The sequence below is a fragment of the Chenopodium album genome, chromosome 19 (genome assembly GCF_948465745.1).
Source record: "Chenopodium album chromosome 19, dcCheAlbu1.1, whole genome shotgun sequence".
In the NCBI taxonomy this organism is placed as follows: Eukaryota; Viridiplantae; Streptophyta; class Magnoliopsida; order Caryophyllales; family Amaranthaceae; genus Chenopodium; species Chenopodium album.
The window spans coordinates 1,656,570-1,684,001 of record NC_137852.1 but is presented as its reverse complement, the minus strand read 5'-3'; the positions used below and the strand labels follow the sequence as shown (position 1 = coordinate 1,684,001).

The window sequence follows — 27,432 nt, the reverse complement described above, 5'->3', positions numbered from 1 at the left end:
TCATTATAGGCGTAATAGCGATGCCAAAGTAGCTGGATTTCGTTAGCATCTAGTTGGAGGTGACTCAAGTTAAGTAAAAGAAAAAAACTCGACTTTATTTTTTATTTTTATTCTATTGGATCAAGTATTACAGCGAGATAATTTCATACAAACTTATTTTGCGATGTTATAGATTTTCCAGAAGAAAATACAATAAATCATTCAATTCTCACAAGAACTACACCAGTCTCATTTGAGAGTTTATATACTTACATTTGCATATGAGTGTAACTGTAAGAAATGATAAAGCAACAAAGTATCGAAGTGTTGATGAAGGCGACAGGCAAGTTTGAGTGGCGCCATAGTTAAACTTGCTTCAGCTTCGGGAAGTGATTTTGGCACTCTTTTAAGTGTGAGAGCTATAACCATTTCCCTTCAGCTTATGGTTTCAACTGCAAGGAAAATTAATCGATAGACGCATCACAGCAGTGGTGCAGTGATGTACTGATGTTAGTCCGAAAAATTATGTTCATGATTCTATGGTGAACCTTGCCTAAATTGGCTGTTTTTGTTGTCTCTCTAGTTTCAACAACTTCACAGGTTTACCGAAAATACTAAATCCCAATCACATAAGCAACGAGCTATGGATCTCAATTGTTAGACCGTAACAGCATCATAATGAAGCTTATTCCACAGTCTAAAGAATGCTCACCGACCACTGTGATTCCCAGCCCTTGGCATCAGATACTAGTAACACTCAGTAGAAACTCGAAAATACAGATATAATGCACTCCAAAAGTAAGATGTAAGTAAGATACACCTACATTACTACGTTTTACATAAACCATTACAGCACTCCCACATAATGGGAGTTTGCTGTACTACGCAACCTCAATCTGAATCTCAATTTCAATCTCAAATTGTTTGTTAATTTATGCAGCATGATTTCAAATTTATGGTAACATAGAGACTCAAGGAATGGGATAAATACAGAATTCACACAAACCGTTTTTAAGGTCTTTAAACACAAAATTGTGATTCCATCTCAAGTTTATACTGGAAATGCACGTTAATTACATAACAAACCTCATACCTAAACAATATTACATTGCATCTCTTTACAATTTTGAAAAATGACCAGGCTAATTGCCTTTTCTGTCAATCATTAGGGGAAATGGTGGTGTCATGGGTTTCGACATACCTTCCTTCAGCGAGGCATCTTCTGCCCTTTCTGAAGCGGGGTTAGCTGCTGTGATTACAGTGTCGACAGATGGAATCACACGAGAGCTTGTCTCTGAATTGCTGTTGTTTGTCATACCGCCATCGGTGCATGGTAGATGAGAACTCCCCAGCTCGCCATCTCCATCATCTTGTTTCCTGCACAACTTGTCTTCGGCAATATCATAGAAATTTGCAGTTCGCACTTCCTGAGCAAGTGAGCACCAACAACAGCAGAGCCACAGAAAGCAATCGGAAACAGCAGGTTTCCCACAACAAGATGTATAGCCAGACAGATTAAACCTCTTCCTCATCCGGATCCTCCAATACCCACCATAGAGTAAACCGAGGCCACAAAGCACAAACCCAGTAAGTCCTAAAGCCTGCCTGACTGTGTCATTATCAACATTGAGGCCAGCTAAATTGAAAATCCAAAACGGGGCAGAGCAAAACAAGATGAAAGTTGCAATATGAACATACATGTTTCCAAAACCCAACCTCTCCATGTTCCATCCAAAAACACAGAAGGTGCAAAATAGTGAGAGGTAGGCTACAGAAATATCATCCCACAGATCAAAAATGCCTCCTCTCCATGTTGGTTGATTCTCAACAATCTTCCCGTCTTCTCTCACCACAAAGGACCGCCTCTTCTCTAGAGAATTTGACCTTAAACCATTCAAACTTCCATTCGCTGCAGTCATAGGAACCTGGGCTTCCTCATCCACAGTTTGATCATATCCATACTCCTTTCCTAAGGGGCTAAGAATCATGTAAACACCTGCTATAGCTGGTGCAGCTATTGCAACTGAGATACAAACTGCAACTCCAAGTACAGGCCGCTCAGATCGTTTGTATCCCACGTTAAGACCACACAGGCCATACTGAGCAAAACAATTCAAATGAAGCAACAGAATAACAACCAGCATATGTGCCCATTCATGGGGCTTGTAAGTACCATTCTTACAGTAAATATTTCTCAGCTTAGATATATCTTGCGGATTCCATCTCAATAGTAATGCCAGGTGATAGAATCTTTGAGGGTGTTGATACAAACACATGAGTGTAAAAAGGGCATTAAGAATTTGATTATTGACTTCAAACCACGCGTTCCTCTGAGACTTCTTTGGCAGGGCACCATTTAGCATTCCAGTCATGACAAGAAACAAAATCGCCCCAGAAACAGCAACACAAACTATCCATACAAACAAAGCCAAGTTCATAGGGTTCTTAAACCACTCTCTGCAAGTTTTCTTCAAAGACTCCCAATCAATTTTGTGTGCCAACTCGCTTATTCGTCCTCGAAAACCATTGTTACTAGGACTCGATACAGCTCGAGATGCCTCATCTTTCCATTGAGCAATCTCCCAGAATTTGCTGGATGGTCTACTCAAAAGGGCATATCTCTTATTTTTAGGAATTTCATCAATTTCCTTCTCTTTAGAAGGTGTTGAGCATTGAAGAGGGCTAGGTGTCTTTGATTTAGGAACCCTAGCTTCTTCTATTTCTTCTTTCTCAATTAACACCTCATTTTTAGCCATTTTCAGACCAAAATTTAAGCCCCCTTTACCTCAAATTAAGCTTTGCAACACTAAATTATCATAGTTATTTCCACATAACAAAATTTCCAGCCCTAAAATCAAAATACTTCAACTAAATCAATTATTTCATCAAAAATTCATCTGGGCATAGACCAATTAAATGCTCAAATCAAACCCAGATGCAAAAAATACCCAAATTGATGCAATAAACAAGATCTAAATCTATATATAACCTCAATCTATCAAAGAAAAAAAAAAGCAGAAATAAAGACACCAAAATTGATTTTTTTGCTATATTGCAGCAGATTTATCAAATGGGTATGAACATAAAAAATAAGAAGAAATTGAACCTTAGAAAAATTTGATGAGCGCCAAGAATCCCCAGAAAACAACCAATTCAGAGTAGCATGATTCTGACATGAAATTGAAATTCGAATTTGGTTGCTCAACTAATTATTTTTTTTTACCTGTAAAAGTATGATTTCAAACCTTTTTTTTTTAGTCAAAATTATTGGGTCACAAGCAGATTTTTTATTTTAATAAAGACAAAAAAACAGATATTTCTTGAGAGAATTAAAAAAGGAAAGAAAATATGAAGGCAAAGAATTTGAGCATTAAACTCACATCCCAGCTGTTGGATATTGGAGTATCATTTCACATGAAAATTAAAACAACTGAGATTGGTCCACTTGACTGAGATACCACCTCATTCAAGGAAGGAATTTCTTCATTCAATAAAACAGAGATAAATGAATGAATGATGGAAAAGCATTTTTGATGATTTAAAAATTAAAGTAAATTTGATATACATATTTTTTTGAAAGTAATTCTCCGTAAAATTTATCCGAGCTAATATACTTGATATATTTTATGCGACGAAAAATATACTAAAAAAAAAGGTTGTGTAGAATTTAGGATTAAGATTTTGGAGAACTATGGTTGGAAGAAATCTCTAACATAAATATATGTAGTAGATAGCACCCGTCAAACAAAAAAATTAACGATAAGGTTATTTAGTGTTATTGCTAATGACTCTGTAATTTGTATATGGTATTTTTAAGAGATTAAAAGACACTTTTAAGAATTATAAATATAAATTTTAACATTTTACTCTCTAAGGGCCTGTTCATATTTACTTAATTTCAGTTCAGTTCAGTTCAGTTCAGCTCCAATCAGTTCAGTTCAGTTCAGTTCAGTTCCAATCAGTTCAGTTCAGTTCAGTTCAGTTCAGCTCTTAATTTCCCTCTCACATAAAATATTCATTTCAGCTCAATTCAGTTCAGTTCAGTTCCAATCAGTTCAGTTCAGTTCAGTTCAGCTCCAATCAGTTCAGTTCAGCTCAGTTCAGTAAATATGAACAGGCCCTAAGTCTCTCTAGTCTTTAAACAGATAACAATTGCCTCTAGTAACAGTGTAATACCTTGTGAACGCTTATGCAGTTATGCTAGGTTGAACAAAACTTCCATTTTTATTGAGTTACATTTGACTTCAACAATCAAAACTTGCATAGCTTTGACTGACTAGGTATAAACTTGCTAAACATATCTTAACAATGTACGAATTGGGTAAATTGTTAAGCAGCTAGATGGAGTGTACGAGTTGTCGAGTTGCAATAGTGATCCATGGGATCTCATTTGATGATATGCTCTAGTTATTCTTAGCACAAAAGACAGGGAAAGAAAAGGGCAACACTAGACAACAACGAAGACTGCCTTCGCAAAGGAAGCAATATCACAAACAGTTTATTGCCTTATTGGTGGTGTCGTTCCTGTAAGCTGTGTATAATATAGAAACATTATTGGCCACATAAGGATATTTATGCAACATTTCTTAATATTATGTATGACAGGCACCACATCTTTGAAGCAACTCGAATTTAGCCATCGATACCTCTCTGCAACATAATGAATTTCAAATAGGACTACAAATGTAGCAGAGACAAATTTTACAGTTTGGCTTGAAAATTCAGGAACAGGAAAACCATTCCAAGGCTGAATTATGTTGAACATGTTAAAGGATGGGAACAAATTAAGGGACCAGGCACATAGATACTCTCTTAAGTTGGCTTGTAGTATTTTGTAGGCACAAATGGCATTTTAGTTACGACTCCTTCATAGGGCTTTCCCCTGACCAAAATGCTAGCCTTGGTGCCAGCCTTATGGTTCCCAGACTTCACATAACCCATGGCTATGTTTTTCTTCAGGCAGGGGCTAAATCCTCCGCTAGTAATTTCACCAATGTTTTCTCCTTTTTCATTCTGAATTTCACTGTGACCTCTAGCAGGTGGTCCTGAAGATATAAATCCTACACGCCTTATTGACGGACCATCAGCAATTTGTTTGAGAATCACTTCTGCACCAAGGAAATTGCCTTCTGCCCTCCTCCTCTTTCCAATAGCCCATGTTAGCCCTGCCTCAACAGGTGTAATGTGCTGCTCAAGGTCGTTGCCATATAGACACAATCCAGCCTCTAGCCTTAAACTGTCTCGAGCACCCAGCCCCGTTAGTCTTACCTTTCCTTCAGATTTCTCTAAGATTTGCTTTGCAAGGTCTACAGCATTCTCATCAGGAACTGAAATTTCAAACCCGTCTTCACCAGTATATCTGAAAAAGAAAACATAGCTTTAAAGTCAATCAACATTCTAGGAAATGTAATTCGATCCCCAATTCATAAGGTACATTGCATGAAGTAATAACAAAATTTAAAAAGTTACATCAAGCAAGGTATGTAAATTTTCAAAGTATAAGATATAGAATTGTGTATATGTCGCCCCAAGCTTCTACTTAACAAATCCAGTAGTCATATTGAAAGAGCGAGGATCATACCCTGTCCTAGTGAGATAGCAGGGGATTCCACTGACATCCGTCATACAAAATTGTCCAAAGTAAAACTTACTTAGATCATACTTGGTCAATTGTTGAAGAACAGGGGCAGCAAGTGGGCCCTGATAAAACACATCCATAGTTTCATTAGTGGCTGTGCAGGGAAGGGAAAAACAATAATGAGATTTTTACATCTTAAAATACAAATCATAAGGGCTGAGAAAGAAAATTAAAGAGAAGTTGATCAATAAATTATGGAAGACGGAGAAAAGACAATTGAACAGTTGATTGAGCACAACAAATGTGCAACAGTTGAGCAAAAGCTTCTTCTTTAAAGGAAGAGATGTCAAGGATTGAAATGCCAAAAATTTGTTTGCACAAAAGGGTGTAATTCAATGGTAAGACTTCCTCTCCAAAAGATGAAGAGGTTTCTCAGTAATAGCAAGGCAGGTTGACCAATACCCCACCCTCTACTGCAACACAGCTTACCATATCAAACGAGTAAATATTATACAGAAAACGATCTGTTTATCAGTTGAAAAAAACGTGCACATTGATGACAAAGAATTCGAGAGAAGAAGAAAACAATAATAATCAATCTTCATGTATTACGCCAACTCTAATACATCATGCATTCATAATGGTGGGTGCAGGGCAACACAAAGTTAGAGCATAAATATTTGTTAGAAATAATTAATTGTAAAAAATGATGGATCCAAGTATTTACCTGCAGGGCAAGAAGAGATCTCTCATCATGAATATGCCATGAGACATCGCCACCTTTAGACTTGAATGCTTTCATATGCTCCTCAATATGTGCCAGATCCTTATCTCTGCAACCCGCATTCACAACCAAATATATATGATCATCTTTCACCTTGGTGATGACAGAGTCATCAATTGTTCCACCCTTCTCATTTGTGAAAACCGACAAGGTTCCAGTGCCAGGAGAAAGCCCAGCAATATCACCAACAACAAGTTTTTCAAGGAAAGGAATGCAATCTTTCCCCTTAAGGCTCAGCCCACACATGTGAGCGACATCAAAGAGACTTCCATTCTCTCTACAATTGACAGTAGAATCCATTATAGAGTCCTTGTATTGAATTGGCATGCTCCAACCAGCAAAAGGCACCATTTTCCCACCATTTGCAACATGGAAGTCATAAAGAGGTGTCTTCTTGAGATCTCCTTCACTGGAAAAACATCGACTAGTAACAGCTTTCTTATGAGCCTGAGCAAGACGCTTAGTAACTGATTGCCCAAACTGCCATAGCCCTCCTCTCATATCTTTATATCAAATATTCTGAACACAAATTGCCAATGAATATTCAAGATCAGGGAAGAACATTTAGTTAGACTCAAGTTCCGAGTTTGTGTAAAGGGGCACACACAGCCAATTAAGACAACAACAGTCTATACAATCCAAAACATATTGGGGGTAAGAAAGTACACTATGATTTATTTATCATGGTCAGTCATCGACTCATCGAAAGGTATTACAAAAGTACTCCAAGCAACTAGATGATGCATACTGTTACATGATCCTTCAATTAGAAAGAAATTTTGTTAAAACAGTATAAAAAATTCTGCACCAATTCTCAATAACTATAAAATGGGAGACACAAACTAAACTAACCATACTAAAACACTCCCCTAGCATTAAGGGGTGTATAGGGAGCCTAAAAGGGCATTCACGTAAATGGGATTTGATCCGAGGTCTTGGGTAGCCCTAACTATAACTAATTAAACTAATTGATCGTACATTCATGAAAATTACAATATTTATGATTATACTGTATTAAAGATTAATCCAATGTAGCATCTAAAATTACATAATTGTACTTGGTATATTCAATCCTGCCCCATTTCCCACATCCCAAAAGAAAAGGTCCATTTTCATGGTTTCGCCTTTACATTAAACAGTTATATAAACCAACAGAATATCAACCAAATTTGATTCAATCATCAAACTAAGCTACAACAATGACGTTTAATTCATCAACTAATTATAAGCAATAGTTCAATAATCAATCAATCTTAGAAAAAGCATCAATTGAAATGAATTCAATTAACGATTAACACTAAACATTGAAATTGTTATTCGATGAATGAACATCTAACCTGAGAAATGAAGCTGCTTTAATGGAGGATTCAGAGAGTAAGCTTCAATGGAGGAGAGAGGAAGAGAGAGAGTGAGTAAGAGGGAGTGCAGCAACCGCGAAATAGATGGATCTAATCTACGTATGACAATTGACAAATGACAAAAACATATCCAGGGGTAAAATCGTCATTTGACACATAAAGTTAACTTTAACCTCAAACGTCGCTAACAAGGGGTTTGGTGGATGAAGTTAACGTCGCTTTATTGTGAAATTGTCCCCTCCACTTTCTTCATCAAAAGTAGGTTGACATACACTATATTTCAATCTAATACACACCTTTTATTTTACTTTTTTGGGTTTTAGCTTTTGGCATTGCTCAAATTAGTGCTCTTTGTTTGATGAGGGTGTTGTTTGGTTGAGCATTATATACCCATACCAAGATTTTGTATATGGCACTTGTAGTCTTGTATATGCGTGCACAATTGTAAGAAAATTGAGGATTTAGGGTTTATCTAGTTCAGTTCAGCTCCAGTAAGTTTAGTTCAGTTCTTATCTTAATTTTCTTCTCTCATAAAATATTCAGTTCAGTTCTTTTCTGTTCTGCTATAATAAGTTCAGTTCGGGTTCAGTCCAGTCAATCAAAACAGGCCCTTAAATTGTTACAAATTGTGACGAAATTAACAGAAACATTTTTTTTAAAAAAATTCTCGTGTAAGTTTACATTCCAAAGATGAATACAATAAATTAGGGATGATGGATAAAAAAATTAGCGACACTAGGTCTCTTACACATCAAAGCTAAACAACTCCCTAGAAAATATGAGGAGCACAGGTCACATCTGACAATTGAATCTTCTTAAGATGAAATTCTAATGTTCAAGTGAATTTAAACCTATATGCCTAAACTGTACAACATCATTGGAGATCATATAATGGTGTTTCCATTCACAACAAAATTCTACAGTGTCTATAATAGCCTCTACATGCTCTTCCCTCAAAAAAAAAAAAAAAAAAAAAGCCTCTACATGCCCGGTAAAAATAAAATACATCACCACCTTTCAGAAGATGATTCTGTCACACTGAACTGAGGACAGGGACTTAGTGGCAGGAAGCTCCAATAAGCTCCTTGATGGTCAACAACCCCACTAAGCCAATGAATTCTGTAGGAACCAACAGAAAAGGCAGAAACATCCAGCAGGCAAGTCGAGAACCCTTGTGTGAGCCATTTGTTTCGAAACATACACACGTCTCCACTGTCTCACTGTCACTTTGATCATCCCCACAATTCAAGAATTCTCTGGTCCGCTTCATGACATGGCACTGCAATTTCTTATGCAGTTCCATCAAAGTACCTGTTTCCGATTCTTGATAACTTGTCCACCCTTTTCCACTGGGCTGTCTATTACGTCTTGTCCCCAAAGATGATGTTTTACATGAAAGGATGCAATGGACCTTGGAGAATCTTGAGCAGACGTCTGATGTCACATTCTTAAGCTGAATACACAGATTGAGAGCTAGTTGGGATCCCCGAGAGACACAAATCTCATTTTCTTTTCTACTACTAGCACTTAGAGGAATAAGCAAAGAACCCACAGTAGGCCTGAAATATAAGTCAATTAATTTTTGAAAAGATAATTTTGTCTGGGGATAAACTAAAAAAAAAATGAAAAAAATAATTTGATTTCGCAGCATAATAATTGGTAAATGTAATCAACTTCATGCAAAAGAGAACTACCTGCATTAGTCTAGAACACACACATTTCAACTAACAATGTGTTTGGAAGAGAAAATTGGAAGAAAAGGGAAGGTAAAGGACTGAGGCAGAGTAATGGAACTAATTTCTAATATGTTTAATATGGGTTGAAAAAGCGAGGGAAAAGGAGATTGCCAATTCCCTTTCTCTTATAATAAACCAAATATTTAACCCATAAGCCCACTTTTGTCTTTCTCTTCCCTCTCCTTCCTTGCTCTTCATTATCTTCCACCATTGCTATTGAAACACAATGAATCAATTATGCCTCTTTGTGAACAATTATTCAATAAATCAACAGTCCAACACAATCCTAATGCCCTATAGTTCGAATATAACAGTAAATATAGTGTGATGCTTCACAATCCAATCCTATAGGTCATATCCTGCATTTCATGATAATGTCAACCTAAGTAATGCTTCACAACAGCACTAGTAATTCAAATCATCAGAGTCATTATAATTGTAAAAGGCATTTACATACTCTTAAGTGAAGGATCACAGTGAAAGAAACATTCAACAGTTCTAAAACAATAATCATAGATCATAAAGAAGAGTACAACAACAGTTATCAGCCATCAATCAATATAGATGTAACAAGATATAAATTATATTTCAAATCAAAATGCGGCCCCATCATACCTTAATCTGAAAAAATACTTGGGAACCCGGAAAGGTATATGCATCCATGCTTCAACTACATTCAACAGTAGTTGCATACGATCCTTATAAGCTTGCCACATTGTATCCTCATCTTCTGCACTCATGCACTCATTTTGCAATTTCATTAACCGCCTAACACTAGATCTGCACAATGTAAGAAGATCTTCTGAGACATGATTAACTTTTGGTATCCCATGGCCAGACAGAAAATGCAAAGATCTCTTAGGCATCTGACATTCTTTTAAGAGTGACATGAGATTTTTACAGATCTCCGAGTCCGTATGCCACAAACGCACAGCTAAGTCTTTTATGATGACACTCTGGCAATAACCTGATTCTTTTTTCAGATCGACAAAATCAGATGAATTAGGAATCAAATTGATGAACTCGGTGCAGAAGGCCAGCACCGAACAACCAAATGCAAGGGATGAAATTTCTTTAAAGCTTCTGGAGTCTAAGTCAACAAAAGACGAGGAAATCATATCATATTCCTTTGCATACTAGCTAGTCTTGCAGATACTCGAACCAAAGAAGACATCATGTCTTTCATCTTTTGAACAACAGATTTGCCATCAGTAAAATCACTTTCCCCAGCATGCCTACTGCTCTCGAGGCCTGCTTTTGGAAATAGACAATCATTTAAGAGTTTAATCATATCCACCATTACAAGTAGAACCTTCTGTCTCAATGACATGAACCACCTTTGGAAACAAAGGGTTTGCATTTGTAAGGAAATGGCTTCCAAAATTTTGACAGATGAAGAAGTATCATCAAACGCATTAATAAGTTTTTCAATGTACCCATCCACAGTCAATGGCACCAAGACATGGTCCAGAGGCAAACAGCAAGATCCTTTCTGAAGCAGCACCTTGACATTCTTCTCAGAATGGGAAAACTTAACTAAGAATTTTAACCACTGGCAGCAAAGTTCAGACTGAACCTTTGCTTCCAGATGTTGAAATATAAAACTTGCCACATCCCATTCTCCCCTACAAAATGCATATCTTCCAGCTTTGTAAGCACACCAATTATATCCTCCTGTGAGCATGTTTTTTGCACACACATAGATAAATGCATCACTTTCAGCCAATTTACTAGGAGACCCACTCATTCTTTGAACAGAATTGCCAGACTTATCCTCAGGCATGAGATGGTTCCAGTTGAAGAGGGCATGCAGAAGAAGGGCAAAGAATGTGTGGGTAGAACAATCAAATAAATTGTTGTCATAAATAAAGGACACCACTAGTTTCAATTTGCAAGATATTTCATTTGTCATAGCACACGAATCCTCCAGAGTTTCCAGGAAAGCCACCAAAAATCTGTAGATGTAAAACATCAACACATGCATAGAACTTTGTTTTGCTCTTGTATAAACAACTTTGTGTACCTCAGGATTCTGTATTGCAGACAAAGGTATGTTTTGCGATTCTGCCATATTCTTGATAATGAAGTGTAGTTTATCCAGTATGAAATCACTTAATTCTGAATTATTCTCAACCAATAAAAGTAGCAATTTGAGCATGCTTCCTAGTTCTTGCTCTACTTGAGAGTTAGAGGTCCCATCTAGCACCAGCCTCACCAATACAGTTATCTGATCACTGATAACTGAGACAACTCCAGTGGGATAAGTAATAGGATTAACCTCCAACATTAGCTCATCTCTTCCCTTCAGCTTATCAGATATACTTACTAAGATTTGAAAAGCTAAGAATCTTACAGAAGGTATTGGGGATCGAGTTGCATCCTCAACATATCTCAATAGCTTCATGAACTCATCAATGTCAATGAAAAGCATATCAAGCATCCCATATTCAAGCATCTGCAAGTTATGCAATAGAATCAAGATAATGAAGATATCTAAACACGTACATAAATCACTCAATCAAATTGAGTCAACAAAATTACCTTGAGAAAAATATGCAACACTTCACAATGCAAAGCAGAAGGCAGATTTGGTTCATCAAGCGTTCTGAACAAATTCTGAAATGGAAAAGCACTAACAGGTAGAAAGCATGCGGCATGCTCTCCAATATAGCGCATGCATCTAAGCACTATACCTTGCAAACGTAAACTTGTTTTCTGAACAAGAATTGAACTAAGCAAGCCTACCTGCACAGAAGCCGGGGGGAAGAGGGTCAAGAAAATGTGATTAAACCTCAATATAGCAATTACATGTCACAAGCATATCAAAGGGGAGGACTGAAAAGTTAGGCAATGGAGTAAAAACAAGCTTCAGGAACTAGTAATTACACAACCAAGATAAAGCATGAACTGGTGCATTGCCCATGTTTAGTTACAAGACTTACAACTAAGACTATAAGAATGAAGAATTTTTTTTTCATACAGCTTATAAAAGTAATAACAGAGATTATTCAGAAATGTGGTACAAAATGAAGCACAGTTATACAGCTCTTCAATTCATGTAGCCAACCTAGCAGGCTCTTCACGACCATAGCCAAGAGAAGGATCAATAATATGGAATTGTAATCCTTACGATGGCATAAAACATCAATAGAAGGTCTACAAAAACTTAAAAATTCATAAAATACTACTAGAAAAATCCTAAAGGAGTTAGCTACCTGAAGGAATTATGTCTTCGATAAGTGCAATTACTAGATATATCAAGGATCACTATTATGGAGATAATAAGTTCATTCTATTGGGACGTCATCCTCTGTTGCTAGACTATGAGAGATGATCTTTGGGCTAGTCAAATGGTCAAAAGCCCTTTAGAATGGATCCTATATTGGTCACACACAAGGGTATTGGGTTAAGCAAGTAAGAGGCCCATTAATGGGCCTCATGAGCAATTAACTAATCATGAATTGGATTGGGCTAGCATAGTTAGATTGGAACTAGGTTTTGAGCTTTTGACATGGGCTCTTATTTAGAGATGAGATCTATAAATAAGATCCATGCCTAGGGTTTGCTAGAAGTAGTCATATTCACACACTGTGAATTTTGACATCAATGCAACCAATCCCAAAACCCTAATCCTATCTCCAACTCACGGCCCTCATCCTCCCCTCATGTCCGTACGGCCGGCCACCCCTTGGTGGCGCGTGTGGTGGTTATCGTGGTGGTTCTTGGTTAGTATGTCTCTCCTCTCCGTTGAAGGTTGATTGAAGCGTTCAGTCACGACTAACTAGCATTAGTGGAGGTCTTAATCTGTGCCCGTGGACCAAGTAGAGGAATCACGCTTGGGGTTCTTTATCTCCCTTTGTTCTTGCTCGATCGCACGTGGAATCACGCTTCAAAGGTACGATTATTTGTGCTTTATGTGTTATGCATTAGATCCTTGGATTAGGTACTGTATGAATATGATTCATGTTTATTTCCGCTGCATAGTACCTATAAACTCCTACAGTGGTATCAGTTAGCCTATTGCATTTACGCATATTGCCAATAATTCTTTGATAATCCACAATTTTAATTCAATTAGAAGGGAGAATAATTTAATTATGGGTCAATTATTATATTAAATGTGATTTAATAATGCTCAAAATAGCCATGAAGAGATCCGATTTTGCCCTATTATGCTCGAATTTTTCGACCCCCAAACCCTAATTTTTCGAAAATTTTCGAAACCCTAACCCTAAATTATGAATTTTGTGTTTTGGTTTTGATTTAATTCGTTTACTATATAATTAATGATTTTAATCTATTTGCTTTCATGATAAATTATGAATTTTTCATGATCAAATTATTTAATTTAAGAGTTAAATTGAATTGGGGATTGAAATTCATGAAGAACCCTAATTTTGAAATTGAATATGATTTAATTTTGAAATTAAAAGGACCACATTAAGTTAATTTAATTTTAACAAAAATGTTTTGTTTTAATTAAAATCACAAAAAAAAAGGGGTTTTAGCAGCGGCAACTGCGGCTGGGTGGCGCAGCCACGGCGGCTGCCGCTGCAGGTGGTCCGGAGGGAGGGGCGAGGAGGGGCAGCAGGTGGATCAAAAAGGTGCAGCAACAGCAACACCGTGCAACGGTTGCGCGGCACTGCTGCTGCTGTGCGTCGCTGCCTATAGCAGCGTACACCTCACGGTGTACGACCACCGTGGCTAGCTTCGGCTGGCCACACCACGGTGGCTGGCGCAATTTAAAAAAAAAAAAAAAAAATCAGTTTTTGAAAAATTATTTCAGGATAATTATGAATTATTTTGGGATAAAATCAGTTTTATTTTGGATAAGTTAAAATATTTTGAAAATATGATCTTTTATTTTAGGATAAAATCAAATATTCAAAAGTTGTTATATTTGATATTATCCATGTTTAAGTTGTTAAATTTGTAATTATCCTAAATTAAAGTGGTTAATTATGGATAAGATTTGTTAGGATATTCTGAGCATATTCCAAAAGAATAATAATTGATTTAAATAATGTGATTATCCCATAATTATTTTTGGATATAATTGATTTAAAATATTGTGATTGGCTAGTAATTAGGATAGAATTTCCTAACTTTGTTAGGATAATCTTTGAGGATAAATATGATTTATCTTTTAAGATTAAAATAAGATTTGATTCTATCTCATGACTAATTTAGAATATATGATATTTTATTGATGATCATGAATAATATATGATATTATCTAATTGTTTTAATTAAAATATGAGATATTTAGATGCCATGTTTCCTTAATTGTGAACATTCGATGTTGTAGTTTAGGAAAGCATGATGAGTGATTTATTATGTGGCAATTTTATAATATATGATGTTGTTTTATTGCTATATAATGACTAGTATGGCCCAGTAGATTGCTAAATACGATCTGCGCATCGTGATGTATTTTTGTAATCTTAGTACGGTCTACGAACCGATAAAGTATTTTGTAATTTTATTTTATATTATTTAAGTAGTAGATAGAATAGAATAGAATTACAGGTTGCAGTTAATCCAAGAAGCCCATGAAGTGAAGGCCCAAAGGAGCAAGGTGGATGCGATCCATGATGATTCAAGTGGGAGCATTTACTTTATTATTTTTCTTAGGATTAGGGGCCATGCTATGTCTTATTTATGCATTCAGTATTTTATGCATGTTAGATTTTATTGATGTTTTGTGATGATGCGCTAGAGTTCACTATTTAATCACAACATAATAAATCTAGATCCCAGTAATATTGATGCAGCTTTTCCAATTAAAAACCCGACGAAAACCTTGATCGTTTGTGATGGGTCAGCACTCAGCTGAGCATCATAATATATCTTGGGGAAGTGGGGGTAGAACCGCATATCTACACTTTTAATTGGTTGTATTCAACAAGGTTACCTAAATAGTTTAGAACCTTGAAGCTAAGAGTAATAATTAAACATGTGATGATTAATTATTCAACCAAGAGTTACAAGAGTTGTAATCAGTAAAGAGTTTACTCACCTTGAAAATGTAATGGTTGATTGCAGAGCCTCACTCTGGTTAATTATTGCACGAATAAAGGATCTTGGAATCACTTAATTCAAGATGGGATCACTTAAATTGAATAAAGTGTTTTAAAGTTACCAATTTAATTCGCTTATGGTACTTTAAATTTTAATAAACATAATTGATTTTTGCGTTTACTTATAAGTAACATGTCGTTCTAATTTTATTATTATATATAATTTCCTCGATTGAAAATAAAATTGAGAAACGTTCTCAAAAGTTTAAAAGATAATCCATAAACCTATATTCCAATTTTGCTAAGATTGTTCTAAAAGGCAAGTTTTAGAAATTCATGTCACATGTCTAAGGTTGGTTTTATTCAAAATGTTTGAGTAAAATGCCAACAATTCTTCATTTTGAAAAATGTTTCAAGGGATATAATGAGATAAGAGGTACAAACCCTCCAAAAGACAAGTATAAAAATCCAATAAAATCTCTTATCCTCAATATGATTGAATATAAGAAAGTGATTGGAAATCTCTATGATCAAAAGTTGATCAAATAACGGTATTCTTCATCTACTTTATATAGAGTTTAATACTTGATTAAACTCAAATATAAATAATGATAGAATAGTCTTAGCAAGATCATGAAAAATGCTTAAAGTAGTTGAGCAAGGTATCATTTTGAACCTAAGAGAAATGTTCTAAATGGCTCAAAGGGAAAGGTTTAGGAATATATGAGGAATGCATTAAGAAGTTATAGGCCAAGAAATGCAAACAAGTTGCTACTTCTCAAACCTAGAACTACTTACATGCAAAAAAAAGTTGTTATAAACAACAAATGTTTCAAATTAAAAGGATCAAATTCCAATTGATTAGAAACTACCTCATAATAGTTGGAAGGTAAAAGAATGGAAATGTTCCAATTTAAGAATTATATTATAGAAATTGATTTGGCATATTGCTACTTCTTGGACATATGATGTCTTGTTTAGATCACTCATTGCACAATGTGATTGAACTAAAGGAAGAAGTTATTGCTAAAGGAGAAATAAATCTACAAGTTTAGAAGCAAATGTTGCTACTTCACAAGTAGAATCTACAAGTTTGGAAGCAAAAGTTGCAACTTTACAAGTAGAACCAGTATTTCACCACTAATAATTGGCTAGAATTAAATAAATTTTATTCATTCTTGCCATTATCAAAACACCATTCAATGTTAGTAGTGACTAAGCATCGAAGATTCAAAAACGTGGAATAAATGTTATTCTATGCTTTTTTGAGTCATAATGTGTTTTGAATTGCTAAATAGGTTTAAAGTTCTATATGATAGAATTAGTTAAACCATTTCTATGTATATAAATTGTCTCTAATATGTCAATTAATTCGAATGAAAATGAAAATTGCATGCGAAAGATCCAAAGGGATGGACTTTCAATATCATTAGATTATGAATCTATTGATATATGTAATTATCATTCTAATTTGAAATTATGACTAAGTCACCATTTAGAGAAATGATGATGTGAACTCGAGGTCAAATACATATTGATGTAAGAAAACCAAAGGTTCAAGGCTAGAGACGGACAATGAAACTTCATTTGTGATATGATCACTTGTGCTTAGTTGAAGCATAAGAGTGAAGATTTTGAAAAGTTCAAAATATTCAGTATGAAGTTCAGTATCAACTTGACAAGATAATGATTACACTACAATATGATTGTAATTGTGAAAATTTAAGTCAAGACATGTACTTGGCAACACATTCGAAATATTGCGATATGATCGTAATAATGAGAATTTAAGCCAACACATTGATAAACATCCAAGAGTTGTGAAATCGTTTTACAACAAAATCCGAAAGAAAATCTTGTGAAGTGTTTATGAAGGAAGTTATCAATCTATATGAGATACATTTTGATAATGGATGTAAGTTACCTATCTTCCAACCATTGTTCAAGGGATATACTTTTAAGATAAGCTACCAAACTAAACAAAAACTACATACGTCAAATCAAAATGTAGCAAAGGCTTCATATGTGATATGGATAAGAAAAGTTCTTATTAAGTCTTTCTACAAAGCAAGGAATAAAACATGTATTAAACCGTTTGATGCACGTTCGATTCCTATATAGAGCACGGGGTACTACTACACAAACCATACTTAGCACAAAATGTTTGTTGCTCAAGTAGGTGCCCTTATGGAAATTGTTCCAAAAGGTCAAGTGGGAGTAGTGTAAATCTCAAAAGAGTTTGAGAAAAGCAACAAACAAACGTGGCTCAAACCATGATTGGTTCACCCTATGCTAAATATGCCTCCTCAAAAGGCAAGTGGGAGTATAAGAATCTCAAAAGTTTGAGAACCTTGAAAGAGTTCAAGAAAAGTGATTTCGAAAATCTTGAAGAAATTTGAGAAGTTATCGAATAACAGCAACAATATGAGCATGATTCACCTCATGATACAAATGACAACGCGTGGTCTCATCATGTGTAATGGGATTAATAACCATGTGTTGAAGGTAGTACATTCCAAGTACAAATCCTCTATTGTCGTTTCTCATTGAAAACTAAACAAAGTTGTTGTATGAGTTTCAATTGTTGCATAAGAGCCCACAATGATGACTAGCATATGTAAAACTTAGCCAAAGAAATATGATTTCATATTGACTAAGAATTCTAAAATATTCATTTTGGAACATGATGATTATGCAAGTAATAAGGATGATTTGACAAGTTATAACTCCAAGTGGTTTAAAACCAGAAAATCTGAAATAGATTCTAAGTCTGTAAGCAAGCGTATGACACTTGAATAATTTGCCTAAATTGGGTGAAACCCAATATAAGCAAAGCAGACAAGAAAGAAAAATGTTTTCTAACTAAAGCAAAGACTTGTTAAAGGATTCAACTAATTCATAGTATGACTATGATTACGATGAAACCTTTACATGTTGCAAAGATCTATTAAAGATATTTAGTGATTTCTATCTCATAAGATTTGGTAGATGGATTTCAAAACACTTTCTTGAAATTGTTCATGAAAGAAGATTTGTATATGATACAATCAAAAGTTTGGAGATCTAATAATCCTAGGGATGCCTAAAAGATCCATAATGGATTGAAGTTTGCACCAGGGAGTTAATGTTCTTAAATTTGTGAGTTAATCAAATCGTTTGATGTTCTCGTAAAGTAAAGAAAAAAGTCTTGTATGTACAAGATGTTTAGTGGGAGCTATGAAGTCTTCTTGGTCTAGTATAAAGAGCAATTATTCATTGCTTGAAGAGTCAAGTGGTGGGTAATGTATTTTATATGAAAATCTTGAAGAAGAAGATGAGTGCATTTGGGATTCAAGATCTATATAGATAGGTCTCGAAGGGTGCTTGAGTTTTGGTTAAGAAGCTTATATTGATAAGATTCTTATAGGGTTCAACATTATATTGAAAGAGTTTCAATCCCATGTGACATGGCACGTTGCTTAATGATTCAATACCTTGAGAAAGGTTGATGAAATTAAGACTTTGAGTGGTGATCCTTATGCAATTCGCAAAGGATGCATCATGCATGCAATGGACTATACTCGTCTATTTGATTCACGTGTTTTAAAGAACAAGTGAAGATAGATTTCAATCGAAATCCAATGTGATGTTGGAATACAAATTAGAAATTCCTAAGTTCTTTGCGAAAGGGCGAAGGATAATTCTTAGTGTATGGAGATGAAAATGATTATAAAATTTAGAAATTGCAAAATTCATGTTTATGAGAATGTCTCATGAACTCTACTTTCTAAACCCCTTCCATGACCAAGGTATGAGAGTCATACTAAGGTTTTTGGATTGAAGCAAGTTATGTAATTTTAGTTGTGTATGTTTTGAGAAAGCATATTACAAAAGTAAATACATTAGCTTGCAGAATTATGTTTATCAATTGAAACAAAGTTTCAATCTTATTTAATCGTGGTTTCAAGATTAAATAAAATGTCCAAAATAATTATGAATTGATGGGCTCACTAGGTTGATGACCTTTTGAATGAAACCCCACAGGTGAACTAAATTCATATATTATTTAAGTTCCTAGTTTGAAATCATTAAACTGGACATAAATGATTTCACAAATTAGAACTAGCATGTAAGATTGATTGGATAGTGCAGTTTCATGGGCTATGGGAGCATAGTGATAATGCTCGGTCAATCACATGGATATGCATGAATGATGCAGGATCGAACTATAGACCTACTTTGAAGTTCAAGTATAGAACTTCCGGATATATTAGTGGATTCCTTTGACATGAGTGGAACACTGATTCTATTCAATGATTGTTTTGACTGTGGTACATTCAAACGTCTTGCCGTAAATGGGGATTATAAAGGATGTTTCCCGGTCACTTCATGAATTGAGTGGGAGCTTTGGTTGCCATAAGATTGGATTGAGTCTACCTATTTAATTAGGAATGTGTCTTGGCCCCTTGAAGAGGGAGAATTCAGAAAATGCATGGCCGTGCTCAAATGGATTACATTGTAACCATTTGTTTTGTAATTCTAACTCAGATTTCAAGAAAAGATTTGTAGATTAATATGATCACGACATAAGATGCAATCATATTATCAAATCGACACACATTGACTTAAGGAATTTGAATATTGCGCACTTGTCTCAGACAAGTGGGAGATTGAAGGAATTATGTCTTCGATAAGTGCAATTACTAGATATATCAAGGATCACTATTATGGAGATAATAAGTTCATTCTATTGGGACGTCATCCTCTGTTGCTAGACTATGAGAGATGATCTTTGGGCTAGTCAAATGGTCAAAAGCCCTTTAGAATGGATCCTATATTGGTCACACACAAGGGTATTGGGTTAAGCAAGTAAGAGGCCCATTAATGGGCCTCATGAGCAATTAACTAATCATGAATTGGATTGGGCTAGCATAGTTAGATTGGAACTAGGTTTTGGGCTTTTGACATGGGCTCTTATTTAGAGATGAGATCTATAAATAAGATCCATGCCTAGGGTTTGCTAGAAGTAGTCATATTCACACACTGTGAATTTTGACATCAATGCAACCAATCCCAAAACCCTAATCCTCTCTCCAACTCACGGCCCTCATCCTCCCCTCATGTCCGTACGGCCGGCCACCCCTTGGTGGCGCGTGTGGTGGTTATCGTGGTGGTTCTTGGTTAGTATGTCTCTCCTCTCCGTTGAAGGTTGATTGAAGCGTTCAGTCACGACTAACTAGCATTAGTGGAGGTCTTAATCTGTGCCCGTGGACCAAGTAGAGGAATCACGCTTGGGGTTCTTTATCTCCCTTTGTTCTTGCTCGATCGCACGTGGAATCACGCTTCAAAGGTACGATTATTTGTGCTTTATGTGTTATGCATTAGATCCTTGGATTAGGTACTGTATGAATATGATTCATGTTTATTTCCGCTGCATAGTACCTATAAACTCCTACACTACCTTCATCAAGGGATGCCTATAACTCAAAAAATTCAAGAATCATAAGTTGTCAAGAATTCAAAGACAAAGCAACTATAAGGTAGTACATATAAAAAGATTGACATCAGAACGTTGAATGTTTACCTGATCAGAAATCAGAACGAATGCTTTCAAAGAAAGTTTTGTGAGAGAGATCAACATAGTGGCCAAAATATCCTCTTCCGAAGTTTTTCTTATAAGTTCTGCACCAGCCTGCATCAGTTAATAGTTAAACAGCTTCATCATAAGCCACATTGCTCTAGAATTTCTAGAGAATCAGAAGCCCCATCATATGTAGCTGCAATAATGATACAAATAACTATATCAACTGTTTTGACAGAAAAAACTGCAAGTTGCAAACTTGTTCATAAAGCATTGTCTGAGAATCTAAAAAGGAAACAATTAACAAAATCATTGAAAAAATTACACTAATTTCCGTTGAAGTTGTGAGAAATTAAAAGTTAGGGTACAGATAATGGTAGGCCAACATCTGCTAAAACAGTTTGAATCCATTTCAACTGAAAGACCCTACCAAAGGCATTGTATCAATGTTGTGATGTGGTACAGTACAATATGGCGAGTTACAAATTTAGCTTATTATATACTCTGTACAATGTACTTAAGAAGTTAAGAGTCCATTTGTTGAGTCGGCCAAGCAGTTAGAGTTTATGCATACAGAGAGAATGCATTCTTCACTTGTTCCCCCTTAAAGAGCAACTATTCCATGTGAGTTTGAGACATTATCAGCACATTTCAATGGTAACATCCTTTTCAACAAGAAGAACAACCTAGCATAATTCTCATTGTAGGCATGGTCTGAAGAGGTCCCAATGTCACAACCTAATCGTCAACAAGTCTAGAGTCTAAACAGGTCAAGAATGCATAGCATCTTTCACTACAATTAGCATCAACTGTTTCAGTATGTTGTCCAATAGCAAATCCTTTCACGTACGCATATAAGGTTATTCGTGACAATATGGAATGATTGGTGGGAAGCAAAAACTACATATAAATTAAAAAAAAAAAAAACCTTGAATATTGGGTAATTATAGGCATTAAAGAGAGAAAAGGTACATTAATTAAAAAGCAAAAAGGAGAATATAAGCACAAGACCTTGTATGATTTCGTCGCAAGTAAAACTGAGCACCCCATTTTAGGAAAAGTTCGTGCTCCGGCAATTCTAAGAGCTGGCAAGGTTTTTGGTGAATTTATGAGTTTGAGTAGATTCTCCAAGAAAACTAATCCAAAGTCATCTGATATTTCTGAAAAGTATTCAGCTGCAAACAGTGACGCCTTGACCTGTAAAGAACAAGCACAATTATATATCAGCTGGGACTAATTGTCTACAGTATTGAAAAGTGCGTATTTTGGGCTATGAAAATTGCACAAATGCGCCAACACATGGGCTTCCTGCAAGAGAGAAGAGTATGGCGACAAGTTGGCCATGGAGCTGTCCTAAAATTGATCAGGGTATTTAATATTGGTTTTGTCAGGCAAACAAAATATTTCTTCAATTATGTAAGCCGACCCCAAATCATTTTGGGAATAAAGCTTTGTTGTTGTTGTATTTCTTCGATTATTATCAGTAATTTCTTTAACTCTTGCTTCTCAGCTTGCTTGTCAAACATGAAGTGTCTGATCACCATAGACACTCCAGTGTCTTGATCCTAAAGGGTGGTGGTGGTGAAATCTACTGAGTTTGATGGAAAAAGTGTAATCACTAGAGGCAACAACAGTCAGAAGATTTAGCCAAGAAATGCAACAAAACAGGACTTTCACAATCCAGAAGTTTGTAGAGTACACTAAATTATTAATGTGCAGAGCAACACATGACCGTGGGGGGGGGGGGGGGGGGGTGCTTGGGGGGGGGGGTGTGTGGGGGGGAAGGGGATGTGCATAGCAACACGTGACAGGGGGGAAAAGGGGGTTGATCCTGGCATCCAATAATGTTCTATTCTTAATAGCACAGCAAACATTAGCCTGCCTATAAAAGAGTACTTTCAAATGGTGAAATATAGATGTTTGCCAAATTAATCTCACCTACCTGAAGGGGACAGGTCAGGATTGAAAAGAAAAACTTAATAAAATTTGGGTTGTTTTAGCAGGTTTCATATTGTCAATATATCAGATTACACAAGTCCTAATTGCAAGTTAAATTATAACCAGATGCAAAGATAGTAATATTAAGTAGTAACCAGGAAACAAGGTTAAATCCAAATAAACAACAGACAGCATAGAAGATGCTAACCAGACCAGGTCCTCACCTCCAAAACATGACAAGAATACAAAGCAGATAGTATTGAATGTCGTATTTCAGCAACATCTTTAGCAAGCTCAGCACAACACCCAAGCAAAATTAAAGCTAGTGCTCTGGACTCAACACTCTCAGCAGTAAGAACCACTTTAACTCGTCTCAAATATTCCATTTTGTTATCCTCGTCCATGTTTGAAAAGAATCCAAGTGTCTGTACATCTTTTCTCTTGCAGTGTCTCAAAATTGACAAGAACACTTTTACGACAGAAATCTTCATGTCTCTGTCTCCAGATACAAACGTGTCTGCAAGCCTGAGGAGAATCGCATCTGCAAAAAGTCTATCTTCCCCAGGAACTAAGCTGAACATGTTATACATAGCTAAAGTGGGTTGTGGCTCCGTACTCCACTGCTTTAGTCTAGGACCAATCAGATTTATTGATTCAATAGGATTACCTGAAAAGATGAATACAAGCCAACAGATGAATTTTCTCTACAACAAATCATACCCTATATGGCCTCTAAATGAGAAAATCATAATTTACATTCAACCAACAATTTTCATACTCAGAAGCTATTGTGATATTACTCGTTAGACATGCCAAGACTTCTGTCAGATCCTTATACAAAAGCATACAATGCACCAAGATACATTTTATTCACAAACAGGCATGCTTTTAAATGCAATATCCACATAAATATCTAAACCTATAAATTACCAGGTTTTCTGGACCGAAGGCCTTTTTCAAGTTCAATGCTCCAGCCCATAGCAAATGTAGCAGAAATTTTATCCATTCAATCCCTTAATGTTGACACAAATTTTGAAGCCGCCTCTACCAACGATTCAAAATTCTGCAAAAATACTAGGTAAGCAAAAAATTGTAATCCCGTATGCTCTGAAATTCATTACAGGGACTGTCAGGGAGCAATGTGAGGCTGATTCTATTATTCAAAGTTCCCAGTTGTGGAGGTTGTCATATTTACATAATCGGGAACTGGAAGAAAACAAAGCAACACTAAAGTTCTTGGGAAGAAAAAAGACAATATATTCCAGCTGGCTCATTCCCACTACATGTGAGTATACCAAGTAAAGCAAATTAATTTATCAAAGAAAGGAGCTCTCAATCACAGTGACAAGAACAAAGGTTCAAACAAGCATGCCCAAAAAAAAATCTGCAGTATCACATAATATTAACAAACTTCATACTTGATAAAGAAATTACACTAAGAATTGGCAGATATACCGGGCAAAAGACATCAGAGTTTACAGCAGAACTTTTGCCAAGAACAAGCCTAACAAAAAGCTCACTCAAATCTCATTACTCAATGAGGGATTGTAGAGTTTGCCTGCATTTATTTTTTATGTGTCATTATCCACCCCCTAACATAACAAGACATGCTAGGACCTGCAATCAATTAATTTATAAAAATGACTCTTGTAAAAGCCATATTCAATAGCAGGCCATCCCATCTGTGGTGTGTTTAAACAGTTCGAGAGAGAATTAGGAATAGGATTTGGGAATCAGATGGAATGTAGGAGAGAAAAGAATTTCACTTAAGAGAGTATAATGGAGAAAGAAGGGTTGGGAGGGGGAGAGAATCAAACAAAAGTTTTTTTGAAAAAAAAAAAATCTTAGTTACAATATTATAACCCTTTGCAAGCACTAAGGCTGCATGCTTTTCACCCATGTTTTACTTTACAATCCCTCAAAAAAAGAAAAAAAAAAATGTTTTACTTTACAACATATTAGAATTTACTTTAGTTTTAAAATGAATTTGGGTAACCCTTATTTTCCTGAACTTCTTCCTGAAAATGAAAACGAGGTGAACAAAACAGGGCCTATACAAGACTTAGACAATCCATGTTGTGAAATTTATTCTGTCAGTTCTTATAAACAAATTCATCCAAAGAGAAAAGAAAAAATAGGGTGAGCCTCCATTTAGTCGATTTCTTCTACATTCAATACACAGTGAATACGAATAAAAACTAATTGATGAATGAATCTATGAATCCTTGCTGCTATGAGACAGGCCAGACAGCAACATTTTTGCAAGAGCACTAACAAGTTAAGCTCATTTTACATTCATCTCTTTGTTAAAGCACTCATATCTGGTCAATCTAGGAGGTGGTTTATCCATTTCTTAATAACTGCAGGCGAGCCATACCAGGGTCTTGAAATATCATCTGAACCAACAGGAGAGTGATATACTCCATCCAAGCTTATATTAAGAGCACCTTCTAAATGAGCAGATACCTCTGGAACAACTCCATCACCCCATACAACTGCCTGCCCACATACTTGCTTGTAACCCTGACCAACAAAGCGAGCTCGAAATGTAACAGTATCCGAAGTTGACTCAGATATATTCACGACTGCAGCTGCTTGGGATGCATCCTCTATATCATAAGAATTCCCAAATACTGGAGCTCCTTGGATATACCTTCCAGCAATGCATACATACTTTAGTTCAGGAGTATACACAGCTTTAGCACAATGATCTTGAACATGATACAAAAGCCCCCTCGTTTGATCAATAACACCAGACACCCCTTTTGGGGGCGGCAAATGTGGAGTTCCAAGTGTCAAAAGCAAGGAGATATCAGACTTCCCAAATTCCTCCATATAAACACGAGCAAGCCATCCTCCCGCCGAATGACCAATCAAAGAGAGCGGCCTACCCTGAGCAATCTCCTTGGCTTCATTTACAGCTTCATCCACCCTATTAAGGTACCAGTCTAAAACAGGACGAGGACGAAGTGTACCCTTCCAGTAACTTGGGTCTGCTAAACCCGCCGCATTCCTAAACCAATCCAACCTCGAAACTCTAGCAACCACACTTTTAACCCCATATTCCTCTAAGCTGACCTGCAGCCTCTGGTAATCCCCTGAATTATTCCCCAGACCAGGGAGTATTACAGCAGGGCGAGGCGCTTCCAAAGAAGTGACCGGAGTTGCAATAGGGACACACCGAGGAACATTAGACAACAACCGGGGATTCGGATTTAATTGTCGATTCGGAGGTGTATGTGGCCAAGACCATTGCAAGGGTGAAGCTACTGCCATATATGCTTCACTTCACCAGGCAATTGTTCAATGATTGCCTTAGTGGTAAGACCTTTCACTGGTCCTATGAATTCAATTCCAAAAATCCTAATTCCTCCTAAAAAATTTCAAAGCCCACAATTATACACGTAGAATTTCTAGCTTTTCAATTTTGGGTTTTTTTGCCCCACAAATTAAAATCTACCCCATGTAATAGTTTACATACTAAGACAACAATACCCATAATTCCCTGATCTATTTCCCACCAATGCCACTCCCCCAAAAACCCTTTGTAAATCATCAATCACTCCAATTCAAACTAGGGTTTAAGCTTAATGTTTTCACAAAATTAATAACAATTCAACAATTCCAATAAGCATGTGAGTAAAATAAACAACAGAAATAACAAAAAGAAAATATTGCTAAATAAATAAACTTAATTTAGTTGCTTACCTCTAAGCAGAAAAGCTATAGAATGAGGTTTTAGGGTTTCACCAAACTTGAATTTGTGAGAGAGAAAATGAAAATTGGGAGTAAAAATGGTGGTTGAGCTAATGAAGAGAATAGTTTAAAGAAGAATCAATGTGTTTGTTGTTCGATACCAACGTCAAGTATGTTAGATACGGTTAAGTTATCTGCCCTCGCCGTTGCCGGCGCTTTTTTCCGGGAACTTCGTCGCTTCTCCGCCGAGTAGAGTATTCCGCCGTCGTCGTAGTGCTTCTCTTTCGTCGTAAAAACAAACTCTTTCTTTCAAATTGCGAGGGAAATTATTGAATTTCACTACAAAATTTTTAGGTGTAGTGAAGTCAATTACTAGCAGTTTTGTTATAAAATGACAATCGAACACAATTTAGTACGGAGTAGTTAGTAGTCTTTGTACCAACAACGTTTTACTAGAATGCTAAAAAAAAATCGAACTACTAGAGACTAGGAGGCTGTGTCATGTGCGAAGTATAAATTATACTCGTAATTGAACTAATGTTATGTTTCATTCAGAAGTATTTCCATTTATTAGCATAAACATAAACATAATGTAAAGCCAGGCTGAACCGCTAAAGTCATGATGAGATTGGTTACTAAAGCTCATTTCAGCAACAAATTGCCTCAAGCAAAAATTGGATTTATAAGTACTTCCTCCGTCCCATATTAGATGTCAAATTTTATTAATGAAATTTGGAATCATTTATTGTGATGCTTCTCACCATTTAGATTAATTGAAACTGT

At 36.0% G+C, this 27,432-nt stretch overlaps 4 protein-coding genes across 5 annotated transcripts; all 4 read right to left on the bottom strand.

The window, feature by feature from the left end:
- Positions 1-950: 950 nt before the first annotated feature.
- Positions 951-3,489, bottom strand: LOC145595578 (uncharacterized). The gene is made up of 2 exons (XM_081651990.1): positions 3,086-3,489; positions 951-2,827 (listed from the first exon to the last, which is right to left on the bottom strand). Exon 2 carries the CDS (start codon positions 2,733-2,735, stop codon positions 1,122-1,124), a length of 1,614 nt encoding a protein of 537 aa, XP_081508116.1. The 5' UTR covers positions 2,736-2,827; positions 3,086-3,489; the 3' UTR covers positions 951-1,121.
- Positions 3,490-4,464: 975 nt separating this feature from the next.
- On the bottom strand, positions 4,465-7,824 carry LOC145594929 (aminomethyltransferase, mitochondrial-like). Its single transcript, XM_081651280.1, has 4 exons — positions 7,679-7,824; positions 6,285-6,860; positions 5,561-5,679; positions 4,465-5,338 (listed from the first exon to the last, which is right to left on the bottom strand). The coding sequence occupies exons 2-4, from the start codon at positions 6,840-6,842 to the stop codon at positions 4,792-4,794; spliced, it is 1,224 nt and encodes a 407-aa protein (XP_081507406.1). The 5' UTR covers positions 6,843-6,860; positions 7,679-7,824; the 3' UTR covers positions 4,465-4,791.
- Positions 7,825-8,443: 619 nt separating this feature from the next.
- On the bottom strand, positions 8,444-24,012 carry LOC145594671 (uncharacterized). 2 transcript variants are annotated; one of them, XM_081651006.1, is made up of 7 exons: positions 23,884-24,012; positions 23,178-23,620; positions 22,027-22,212; positions 21,019-21,126; positions 11,977-12,180; positions 10,051-11,890; positions 8,444-9,258 (listed from the first exon to the last, which is right to left on the bottom strand). In XM_081651006.1, exons 1-6 carry the CDS (start codon positions 23,957-23,959, stop codon positions 10,550-10,552), a joined length of 2,358 nt encoding a protein of 785 aa, XP_081507132.1. In that variant the 5' UTR covers positions 23,960-24,012; the 3' UTR covers positions 8,444-9,258; positions 10,051-10,549. The 2 variants fall into 2 exon arrangements, with proteins under 2 accessions (XP_081507132.1, XP_081507133.1); XM_081651007.1 differs by lacking the exon at positions 8,444-9,258 and having other exon boundaries at positions 11,203-11,390; positions 11,459-11,890.
- Positions 24,013-25,075: 1,063 nt separating this feature from the next.
- Positions 25,076-26,257, bottom strand: LOC145594667 (uncharacterized). Its single transcript, XM_081651002.1, has one exon. It carries the CDS (start codon positions 26,227-26,229, stop codon positions 25,279-25,281), a length of 951 nt encoding a protein of 316 aa, XP_081507128.1. The 5' UTR covers positions 26,230-26,257; the 3' UTR covers positions 25,076-25,278.
- Between the last annotated feature and the right edge of the window lie 1,175 nt (positions 26,258-27,432).